Raw genomic sequence first — 12,436 nt, 5'->3', positions numbered from 1 at the left:
CCAGAGGTTTTGTTTCGAACGCATTTCGTGGCTTGTTTTCCGTATCTTTTCATACTGCAACGTAAACATTGTTGCATTATTCTCATCGCACAGCTAAGTTATGACTGCTTTATCTACTCTAGCATTGAAACGCAGAGCTAAAAAAGAAAGCTTTCATGCTTGAAAAGCTTTCAAGCCAAATTGGGCTACATCGCTGATATGAAACACACATAAAGAAAGACACGAAAACGCAAAATCTGATGCCCGAAAACGTTTATGCGCTGCCAAGAGACACAAGATTTACAATATGCCCACAAAGAGCAATCAATGCGAAAATATAAACACATGTGCTCCATTACCAAGGGTGCCACTTACTTTTTCGTTTATACTGCTCTAGAAGTAATATTTGCTTGACACTTCGTGCTAAGAATAAAGTGCTTATGCACGTGTTAAATTCGCCGCACAAATGCAGCGAAAAATGACCTTAGTTTTATGATCAAGAACCAGCTATACTAAACACAGCCGTTTAGTGTGATAAACCTGATCAAGGTAGCTTGCCGCAAACTTGTGAATTTTCTTAACTTCAGGTGTTCACGTGTTCTTTTTAACATGTTCTAATGCAGCGTACAGTTCAGAAACCGAGACTGACCTGTTGTTCGACCATGACTACGAGGTCGAGGAGTCTTCTAGTTCGCTGCAACGTGCTGAGAGCGCCCTACGAGCCATCGCCGAGTCAGCAGGAGACGCCGTCAAGTCCTCTTCGCCGGGACTGTTCACCGAACTTGTGTTCAGCCTGCGCAAACTGACCATCGCCGACCTGCAGATCCTGTTCCGTCAAGCCGAAAGCATGTCACCAAAGGCCAAGTAAGTTCCAGTGCACCCTTACCTATACACTACGATGAGGGCGTAAAAGCGTTATAACATTTTTCAGCCATACTTATTTTGCAAGTTCGTCAACTGGAATTGCTGCGTCATACGTCGTCGCATTTAGTATTGCATTACCCTTGTATTTGTAAAGGCTAATGAGATCATGACTATTTTACAGATCATTGTGAGCGAATAGTAGTACAGATATGGCTGTAGTAGCTCTATAATAGTCGAGTGATAACAGTCTGGCGATAATGCAAGTAAGACATGAAAACGTGGGTAACAAAAGGATGTCGGCAAGTTTCACTGGCGCTTTTTTCTGTTTTGTTTTATTGTGTGCACTCCATTTTATGCACTTAGGTATTTCAGTTTCAAGACAAACTTGTAATGTGCAGAATTTGCAAACCGAAGACCACTTTTTGGGCAACAGAATAATGAATTTAGCGCCAAAAACACGATCACAGAGAGGGGAGTACGTAAAAATAGGACGACCGGGGACCTCGATCACTCGACCGGTCTTTATGTCCGCCCCTTCTGTGATCGTGCTTTCGACACTAAAATCATTACTATCGCCTGCGCCAACTAGCCTAACAGCGAGTGGTACTAGATTGCCCTTTTTGGGTACCTCCTTTCTAGGAAATTCTTTGTGGACTCCCTGCCAGCTGCCGGCAGCCCTGCCGCTATCCGCATGATGACTGACTCCATGATCTCAGGCCAGGTCACCGGAATCGACGCCGACATTTGGCTCACATCTCTGGCTTTCGTGTCCAAGCCCACCTCGGAAATGATAGAGCATGCTCTGGTGAGTATGCCTTAGATGAATGACAAGTTGTTGAGTTTCACAATGTGACAAGTTTGCCATACATGTCCGCAAAAGTCATCGATCTTTTAAGTTTACTCGAATTATAACGAGATCAGTCTCCTGGCAAATTATTCTACGTGATTTACCAACCGAGTATTCGCTACTAACCCTATGAAATTTAGGCCGGTTGCGACAGTAACGAATAAACTACTGCCCTCGCCTCCTTGGTTGCCGAAGTCATTTTAATGCTGTCAGCGGCTGTCATGTCGTGCAAAGAAGACGAACCGTGCAATCACGCGCCCCGATGCGCCTCACTGGCTGGTAGCATTCACAATACATGATGGGGCAGCTAAACGCGTAGTCATAGCCACCGGGACTTATAGGGTTGCGACCGTACGAATACTCGAATAACTTAGAGCATTATGTGAGCTTACGCTGTTATTGTTCCACGATGCACAGGCATCGCCGTTCATTCTAAATCTCCTGTAGGCTTTCTTTCAATTTTTTCAGTTCTCGCCACAAAGAATTAGAAAGCATCCTCCTTTGCACAGTGTCAAGTCAGTCAAGGTTTATTTTGGGGGGAAGTACGTTACAGGAAAGGCAGGCATGCTAAAGACGCATAGCACCTGATGATTGAAAAATTCAGACAGATTGTCTTTGAACACGACTAATACATACAAGAACACATGCTCAACGTGTGATGTGGTCTCATCTACGAGCCCGGTTAACATTAATTATGCTGTGCAAAATAGAACACCTGATTAGGCAAACCTTAGAGTACAACGTGGAGCACTGGCATGACCGAGCTGCTCTATTGCCACCACGCGCAGCCTCTGCTGAAGCTGGAGCGGTCCCAGGCCTACCTCGGAGTGTCCACGATGGCCTACGCCTATTGCCGCAGCAACGCGAACTGCGCCACGGACGGCCCCATCAAGGAGCTCGTCCGCGCTCTGTACCTGACCCTTGGCGAGAACTGCTACGCCCGCGACGACCGCATGGTGAGTGCAAGCCATGTGTCACCGTCTGTGCTCCACGCGGCAACGTTTCAATCAGCATTGCAGTACGCCAGGTACCATAGCACGAACAGGGAACAGGTTTGGAGAGGATATGTCAAAGACGGGAGGTAGCGTTAAGCTGCTGTACATTAACGCTGAATGGGCTTCCCTTCCAATTAAGTAGCGTAGCTTTATGTGAAAGGGCCGCATGTCTCCACAAGTAGCGAAGCAACCATTTGAACACTAAGCCCAACAATGTTCCGCTGCAGCCCTGTCTTCTTCCTGATGTTAGGACGTTCTTGGGAGCTGGCTGGTTTATACTTGAAGTAAGGCTGAAGCTGCGTGAAAAAAAAAAACGAGGGCCAGCAGGAGGAGCACACAAGACACCGAGACTGTAGACTGCCAACTGTTTATTCTTGAAAATCAAAGCATACGCTATTTCAAGCAAGATTACAGGCACGTGACCACATCGGTGCCGCATGCCATTCCCTCGTGCTTGCCGATTAGGGCCAAAAACTGTAAGCATCGAGTTCACAGCACCGGAAGCATATTATGTAACTTGGGCCAAGGGCTGCGCTGAGAGCGCGTTCACAGAGAGTCTGTACAGGAACGGGAAACGCAACAACGATGTCCGTCCGTAATTGCTCGGCTTCCTGCAGACGCTGATGGTGTTGAAGGCTCTCGGCAACTTGGGTCAGTCTGAAGGCGCAGAGGAGACGCTGTACCGCTGCTTCCAGAACCCGCAGCTCGACATCGAGATTCGTCTAGCCGCCGTGCAGGCATTCCGCCGCTTCGACTGTGATATACCGGTAAGTGGAATCGCAGTTACGTCAGCCGGTTCGGGCTACTCAAATGGCGACTGAAGACCGAACTGATTGAATTGTCAAACATTCATATTGATTACGAAGCAATAAAGAAACAGCCCCGGACACAAGCAGTGTAAGGCCCTGGTCATACACTTGTCATGTGCCATGCTCTATTTGTGTTTACGTTCTAATATTTTTTCCCTCTAATCAATACGAATCTTTCCACAAGTCACTGCATTGCCTTTACGCGTTGAAATTAAGCTCACGAGAGGTTAGTTGTTTCAGAAAAACTATTGCTTAAAATAAAGTGAGCTTACGAGCAATCGAAGTCACATCAGACAAGGTAAACGACTGCAGATCATCTCAAAAAATGTTTTCGAAGCGGTTGTGATACGCTCTTCGCAAAGGTTTGCAAGTGTACTCACGAAAGCAGTATTGAGGATAATTTGTAAACGAGCAATAAATTTTAGTGCATATAGATATGACGCTTCCCGGCAGCTTTAGCTTTCAGTCTCTGTGATGCATGAATGTCAGCAGATCAGGACATTCAATACAGCCTCAAGATACCGCTGAGCTTACCTTTGGAAGGCTCACGCTAGCGTGATCGCAATAATAGACAAACGAACTAGAACAAATTCGCAGATCAGAGTGCTATCCGGAGCGTTTCTTCTCATCACGGGCCCTTTATTACGCTTTTGTTTTTTTCAGCCTCGTGAAGTGCACCAAGTGTATGGTCCACTTGTCTTGCTTTATTGCGTGTGAACTTAGCTCGCCTAATACTAGCAAACCACGTACACAGCTGCGGAGCTCCATCCAGCGAAACTCCGTGCATGGACTTCCTCCGGACCGAGAAATATAAAAATTTTAAATAAATAAATTGAACAACAAGACAAGACATTTCCAGCCTTTCGTTCTTACAAATCCCGAACAACTTCCGCACTTATTCAATTTCTTCGCATTACAGTGGGACAAAAAAAATGAAATTCCCATAATGGAGAAGCCAAAGAATATCAAACTCTATTACGCCTTGCGACGCGTATACGCCAGAGCAATGGTTTCGAATATTTAGTTTAAGTTGGGTGCGATTCGCGATGTGGGCCACGTAGCTGAACGCGCACGCATTCACGCTTTCTCCACCGACGCCAACTCGCAGCGCAACCAGATGCTGAGCATCTACCAGAACGTGCACGAGAACGTTGAGCTGAGGATCGCCAGCTACCTGGCCGCCATCCGATGCCCGAGCAGCCCAGTCATCGACGCCGTCAAGGAGACGCTGCGCACGGAATCCATCAAGCAGGGTGCGTTGCACGATGTCAGCATTTTGCGCTCTTCGCACCCGTGCAGGTGGCATGCGGTGTTGTCATTTCTATAGCTTAGGTTCCTTTCTTTCTCTTTCTTTTTTCTTTGTACAGCAGAGACGCTTACAATGTCGTGACTGTCAACACGTGTTCATTCTGAGATCACACTTGCGCTTCAGACTGTTTGTTCAGTTCGGGGACACTCCTTGCAAAGGAATGGTTGGTGAACAGGTCCATCTTGGGCCAGTATTTCTGCATAATTATGACAATGCACCGCTCCTATAAATGTGTAATGGCTCCTGGAAAGTGTGTTTTCTAGGTAATCCCAAAATTATTGTTAAACATATTTAAAATAACAGCTTCAACGTTAATTTTCTTCGTCGCAAGGACAGTTAGCTCCTAACTCAGCTCATGCTTAACTATAGTGACGCTATGCGTTATTCGATAACAGCTCCCAAGAAAAACCTCACGGCCCTGTTCCTTTCTTTCTACATGGTTGGATTTTACCGCATAATTACACAATGAAATGCACTCTAGTGGTGAATATAATTGGAAAAGGCTGCATTTCAGCAACTTTACGTATCGCTGCCACCCCGTGGTAGCATAGGCGCCAAGTCGTGAACATGGGTTAATCCCTCTGTGCTTCGCAAGAACTGAGGGCAGCGCATTAGGCGGAACCCATTGAGTCCTTTCGGTGCCTCGGCAACGCCACCATGCAACAAACGGGGACGTGGGCACTGGCCGCCTGGATTAGGGACCCCAAGTGAAGCGGGTTCCAGGCACAATCTCTCACAGCAAACGGCTGCATGTAGCGAAAGCATTCTCCCAAGTGCTTGTGCTGGGCACTTCATTATTTAGGGATGTGCACGGTGTAAAAGCCGCAAACAATGGGAAGAAACGAACGTTTCATTTTCACTATGATCTAGTATGCACGAAGTGGCACACAAAAAAGTGATGCTGCATTTTCTCACAGTTCAACTCGTTTTATCGACCTTGTTTTGCTAACGGATCTCGTTATCGGCCTCGTTTTGCGACTTGGAATTCAAAATCATGATCATCCTACATTTTGTAGCAATGAGCAACGCAAGAAGACACGACAAAAGATGGAGAAGGCCACGGGGCAAGCGCCGCTCATGTAAATGATATTTAAATGATATTTATTGAATATTGTGTGTACATATCGTTCTCTAGTAATATATCGTTGATACATAGTTGTGTATCAACAAAACAATGCTGTGACCACGCTTGTCCCGTGGCGACCTCGGTCTCCATGTCGCTTATTTTCTCTCGGTCGTAACAAAATGCCGTTATACCAACTGACCAACTTTCCATTCTATCGCATTATAATCACGAACACAAAGGAGGAGGAAGGCAATGGTGGGACACGAGCTGCTTACTTGAATCGATAGAGTGCGCCAATCATCCTACTCGAAAGGCACGTTCACACCGAAAGGGCAGCGGCCACGCGGTTTTCCAAAGCGGCGAGGCGGCGAGTGCGAGCGGCTGTTCAGACCAGCCGGGTTGTCTGGCTGCCCGCGCCACCTGGCGGCACTTTCGGTGTCCTACGGGCGCTTTTTTTTTTTTAGTCTTCTTCCATAGCGCTTTCTTATAGCCGGCTCCCTTGTACCATGGGTTACATTTGTCGTACAGGACCGGGTACTGCTTCATTGTGCCCAGAAACAGTTCCACAAATAACAAAGCCGACTGAGACACGGTAGACGCCATTTGCATTCTCTCGGTGGGATATTCCAAAAGGACTTCTTCTTGGGCAAGTTGGGGATTAGATTTCCTGTGCATACTTTATTATGGCGCGCAAAACATTTTGTGAAAAGGAACAGAAATAAGTGCGCCAGCGATACATCTCTCATATTGTATTCTGCAGAAATGTGCTTTCTTCAATAAAGTTGCTCTCTCTCTCTCTCCCTTTCTCTCTTCTTCAAATTATGTTATCATGACCACGTTGTTCTACGTCACACCTTGGCTCCCTGCACAGGCGTGGAAGTCGTCTTTTTTCCTGTATGTTTTCGAGGCTGTCAGTAAACTGTAGGTAGTTGCCGCTTCACTGTCTTCTTATTTCTGTCCTTTTTCCCAAAATGTCTTTCGCGCCACAATCAAGTATGCCTAGAAAATCTGGGCCGGACGTTTACATTCGTTCTCCAGCGTTTCCGCCGTCTCGGGTTCTGATTGGCTGCGGCCAAAGCGGCCAACTTCTCCGCGCGGAAAAAATCGGCCCGAGTGCGATCCGCCCAAGCGGCCGCGAAAAATCCGCAACCGCTTGGCTAAATTTGTTTCTCCGCTTGCCCGCGCCACCTTCAGTGTGAGCGTACCTCAACTCAGAGCAGATGGCCGCGACGATAAGCTTATCGCACCCCCATACTTCGGAGTTGGCCGTACTATTCGGCGACAACAATCCCCTCCAGAGAAAGATAATCGCTTTCACGTCTCGCTTCTAGTAGGGCCTGCTTACTCCTATCGTAACGCTATAGCGTGAAGCTATAACAAGCTGTTTCTATTCCATTTCTTCCACTAAAGCCCAACAGATTTGGTGAAAAAGTTTTCGGGCCACCCCCTTTTTCCCTGCCTGCCACGCGACGTCGCGGAAACCGCGAAACTCATCCGATATGACGCGTGCAATGTATGATTAGTCTGAACAAAATAAAAATAATGATTTCCGATTCATCTTCGTTTTCACCATTACAGCCCTCAGCTACTGGCGAACATTTTTCGGTGGCTTCAACTTTACTGTTCAGTCACGCTGCATCACAAAGGTGTGAAAACTCACCACGTCAAAGTAACGTGTACGCACTAAATAGGCAATAATATAGAAAACAAAAGTGAATTTCTGCCGGAATGGCCCCGGGACTATCACGTTCAGATAAGATTAAAAATGGCTGACCACCGATTTCTCTGGCCCTAGTTACTCGGATTGATCGAGCCATTCTTTTTCTGTCTGGCAACATAACGGCAACATCTGGCAACAGTCTGGCAACATAACGTTGTCGATACTTTTTCCCACTTGTACGACGTCGCTCTGCCAGGACTTGTTCACTGAAGGGCTGTCTTAGCCGCATCTCGAGCTTTCCTTTGCACGCCGCCACGATTTTCAACTAGCCAACGCAAGCTAAGCAAGAAGAAGCAGACCAATCGCAGGCGCTGGCACCGCCCTCCTCCATACTATGCTGCGCTAGCTCGAACACACCGAAACCCTCTCCACTTCTGCGCGTTCCTCGCCTCGTGTCATCCAATGATATCAGAAAAACCTGTCAAAGTAGGCAATGGGGTTTGCCGTCAAAGCGAATAATAGTGACCTCCTATAAACGGGGAGACGAACTGACTGGGCTGTCCAAACAAGGCTGCAGGTTCACCGACCTATGCTTGCGTCGATGGTTACGTAAATTTGACATGCCGAGATTGGAATAAAATGGCAATGGATTAGTCTTAAGTTAAGCGCCATATGTTTTCTGATTATTTTTGACGCGATAACACGGGGTGCACTATCGTTTCTAATTTGCAACGGGCAATTAAATAGTCTTGAATATCAGCATTATAACGGCTTTTGTATGCCTTTTGTCTGTCCTCGTGATTATTGCCAACGGCTTGTGGCAGTCGATTTTGTCCTATGTCTGTATGTTTCACGATCGCGTCACTCCGAGTTTAAATAGCAGCTAGTATTGGAGTATTGACTGACATGCGGAGCACAGTGTGCTTCTAGTGTAATTTCATTAGGGCGATTCTTTCAATGGTAAGGCTTGGTATCGTTTGCTCAAGTTTCAGGCGTCTCAGAAAACAAGAATTCAAATTTCTTAGGTTTGTGAGCATGAAACATGAGGAGAAAAAGAACGTTGAATGCTGTTACAGCTTCGTGAGGCTTCTCACAGTGCAGTAGAGGCAACAGGAATGATGGCAAGGGGGACACTGTGACGTTAGTTGGGGAGAGGATGAACTCCTTCCGCGTTGTTTCCACGGTAAATCTTGGCTTGAGGATGTGTGCCACTTCTCTAAAGCAAAAGCAACGAGAACAACTTCTGCGCAGTTTTCACCGACGATTGATTCTCGAAATGACGCCTAAATATGCGTCTATTACATAATCGTGACATTAAAGAAACTAGAAAGAAGAAATCAGAATTTCACTCAAAAGATAACAGTAAGGCCCAGAACCTTCATCTATTCATCATCAACCTATTTTTATGTCCACGGCAGGGCGAAGGCTTCTCTTAGCGTCCTCCAATTACTTTTAATCTTTTAACAACAATTACAGTTCAGCTATAAACATAAGCTAAAGATTAGATTCCTTTTCCTTGGAACACGACTGAAAGCACCCAGATGTGGCTCAATATTGCCTCTGTATCTCTGTATACTTGTATCGCTTGTATTCTGTTGATCTGTGCGGTATTATTGGTGTTTCAAGTTATGTTGACATTTCAATTTGAGTGTATGTAATTTGTAACGGTTTATTTCGGAAAAAGTGCATTTCTCTCTTTTCCTTTTTTCCCCTCTTCTTTTGCGCACGCGTCCAAACCAGAAACTCCTATTTTGGCGCTTAAGCTGACAGTGTTCATAAATAAATCAATATTAGCGAAGGCGGCTGTCAAATGGCAAAGAGCACTTCCAACCGAAAGAAAAGCCTCGTGAATTTGGTCCCTGATCTGTGCTGGCGCTGTGCTGCTCGCTGTCATCCTGGTTCTTACCCGGCAGCGGCTTCGCGCATGCACGTTTTCCTCCATGCATTCGTCCTCATACTACCACTGGTGTCTGCGTGGTTGTCACTTCGCTGCACCCGTCCAGCCGGAGGCCTAACGTGGCTGTTCGCGCTCTCCTTGCAGTGGGCTCATTCGTGTACTCTCACGTGCGCAACATGGCCCGCGAGCCAAGCGCCTACCAACGCGAGTACCGGGCCATCGCCAACGAGCTGTCGCTGAGGAACCGCTTCGAGCTGGACTTCCGCAAGTTCTCACGCAATGTCCACTACCGCATGTTCTTCGACCCGCTGGACACGGGCTTCGAGCTTGACGGCGACGTCATCTACACGCCGGACTCGTACTACCCGAGGAGCGCACGCGTCGCCACCTCCTTCGACATCTTCGGCAAGAAAGTGGACCTGTTCGAGGTGAGTCGCTTCGCGACGTCCAGGTCGGTCGACTCAGCCCGTGTTCACGGGGCGGCTGGATCGCTATACGAGCCGTTCGTAAGACCAGGTGGTGGGCAGTCGCGGTAGCGAACATCGTATCGACGAAGACGATCAACCAGCCACACGAAGTCAGACGCGACACGGCGGCGTAGTGTGTTGCTGAGCTCGAAGAGGCTGGTTCCATTCCTGGCAGGGGCATTTCAATGGGGGGCGAAATGTGGACACGCTCGTTGGTCCTAATTTAGGCACACATTAAGAAAACTCGGGCGGTCGAAAGTAAAGCGGAGCCCGTGACTGCGGCTAGAGTGGCATGCATACTTGTTGGCGTGCCATCTTGGAATGCTAGGGTGGCGCAAAGAAGAGCACCCGAACACACGTGCAATTAAATTAACTTATGTGGATTTATGTGCCAAAACCACTTTATGATTATGAGGCACGCCGTAGTGGGGGACTCCGGAAATTTCGACCACCTGCGGTTCTTTAACGTGCACCTAAATCTAAGTACACGGGTGTTTTCGCATTTCGCCCCCATCGAAATACGGCCGCCGTGGCCGGGATTTGATCCCGCGACCTCGTGCTCAGCAGCCTAACATCATAGCCACTGAGCAACCACAGCGGGTAACACACGTGTACAAGCGTGTTCATGTGCTCTTCGAATGTTCTCGTCTAGCTTGCGCTGCGCTAGTATTCCGCGCACTACTGCGTCACTCGCAGCCTACTGTGCAGTTCCGACGTGGTAAACCTCACACTTTAATTATTTTGTTAAAAAAAATGCTTCTCCAATTCAACGCTTGGACTTTTCAATTATCCGCACTATGGTATGATTTCGCCAGGGCATAGGTCATGTACGCTAGGTGGACGCTATCTTTATAAGGCGACCAATTTGAGCCATTAAAGATTGTTGGTTTATAGCTGCGACGAAAAAATTCAGTGGCGAATTAGACGTAAATGCGAGAGAAATGAGTTAGCGTTACGTCGCACCTCTTTTCGCTCCCGGATCCATGACTTAAAACGCGTTCGGAACAATGCGAAGTGCCGTCAGGAGCTTACTCGACACACGTCCTACATCGTCTAGGAGCGAAGTTCGACTGGCAGTGGTCCGAAGCGAACAACCGCCAGTATATAAGAGGGCGAATCAGAAAGTAAGCTTTAGATTAGTAAGCTGCTGGGCTGGTTGGTTTGAGATTATTTTTGCAAAGGGGAGCGCGGAAGCATTGCGGGAAAACGAGACGTGGAAAGGAAAGACGCTCACTTGCAACTAAGTATATCTTCAGAGACAGACCACCAGGAACGTTATTGCGCATGCGCTGCCATCTAGAAGTGAAAACATACATAGCTGACTTAGTTGAAAAAATATACTTAGTCTCTGAAGATATACTTAGTTGCAAGTGAGTGTCTTTCCTGTCCACGTTTCGTTTTTCCGCAACGCTTCTGCGCTCCCTTTTGCAAAAATTGAATAAGAAAGTATCTGCCCCTATCTTTATTTGCCAAAATAAGGTACACATAGGTAATTACAAATATACGTGCTATTATATACATATCTTACACTATTTTCCCACATAATCCCCAAACCGGTTCAGGCATTTGTCGCATAGCAGCACTGAATCTGAGAAGCTCCAGCTGTCAGTCGGCGACGCATGCGGCCTCCCCGAACCGCTCGTTGTCATGCAAGTCTTCACGGCCTTTTGCGAACTCGCAACACCACCATCTCACACTTCTTAAAGCGAGACACCTTTCCCCATACGCGGGCTCCATTTCCCTGTGAATTACGATGAGGCGTTTGTCCCTTGCTCCACAGAAAACGAATCACGCTTCCTTGCTCGTCCGCCGTGGACGTGTGAAGCACAACCGCCATCTTCAGCAACTGACAGCCGTGCCGCTGGGAATGGATATGTTGACTTAGCATTTACAGCTGTAATTTCACTAAAATATAGGTGAAAGGCTTCCTGATTCACCCTCACACACACACACACTTTTCCCACTTTTCTTTATTTTGACACACCTAATGCTAAGTCATGTTTAAAAACAAGTAGCCGGCTTGGTTCTATCTCTTCGACAAACCGGGGGATAACGCACACGTGGAAATCCTTTCTCCGGCAGGCCGGTGCCCGCGTGGTGCACCTGGAGAAGATCGTCGAGCAGTGGATGCCGAGCGACAGCCACAACGCGGTGCGCGCCAAGAGAGCCATCAGCGACAACAAAATCGACGAGCTAGACAGAAGGGTGAGTGGATCCCGTGGCACACAAACCGCCGCCGCGCATGCGCACAAGCATCTGAATTCGCGCACTGTACGGTCAGCTGAGCGCCGGCAATGATGCGAGCAGTTTGCGCATCCTTCCTCGCCACTCGCGAGTCCCCTGCGGGTTAACGAGAATAACGACCAAAAATTACGACACGCCCAACGCACCAATCTTAGGCGATGCTTGAAGCGTCAATTGACACGTTGATCGACACGACTTAACGAGACTGACGCGACAGCGGATTTCACTGTATCTGCGCGTAACCTTTGTAAAGCAGGGAAGCAGAACTTAAAGCCTGACCCAGGCACCGTCTCCGGGAT

At 47.6% G+C, this 12,436-nt stretch overlaps 1 protein-coding gene across 1 annotated transcript in view; it reads left to right on the top strand.

Moving 5' to 3' along the window:
- LOC135911247 (uncharacterized) overlaps positions 1-12,436 on the top strand; it is a 71,772-nt gene that overhangs the window by 17,975 nt on the left and 41,361 nt on the right. The window contains exons 7-13 of the mRNA XM_065443440.2: positions 603-843; positions 1,483-1,648; positions 2,479-2,646; positions 3,303-3,452; positions 4,603-4,747; positions 9,571-9,854; positions 11,976-12,098. Coding sequence (XP_065299512.1) covers positions 603-843; positions 1,483-1,648; positions 2,479-2,646; positions 3,303-3,452; positions 4,603-4,747; positions 9,571-9,854; positions 11,976-12,098 — 1,277 coding nt within the window. The remainder of the gene's footprint in view (positions 1-602; positions 844-1,482; positions 1,649-2,478; positions 2,647-3,302; positions 3,453-4,602; positions 4,748-9,570; positions 9,855-11,975; positions 12,099-12,436) is intronic.

The sequence above is a fragment of the Dermacentor albipictus genome, chromosome 9, assembly GCF_038994185.2.
Source record: "Dermacentor albipictus isolate Rhodes 1998 colony chromosome 9, USDA_Dalb.pri_finalv2, whole genome shotgun sequence".
Classification (NCBI taxonomy): Eukaryota; Metazoa; Arthropoda; class Arachnida; order Ixodida; family Ixodidae; genus Dermacentor; species Dermacentor albipictus.
The sequence above is the reverse complement of the archived record's forward strand: the minus strand, read 5'-3'. Positions and strand labels throughout refer to the sequence as shown.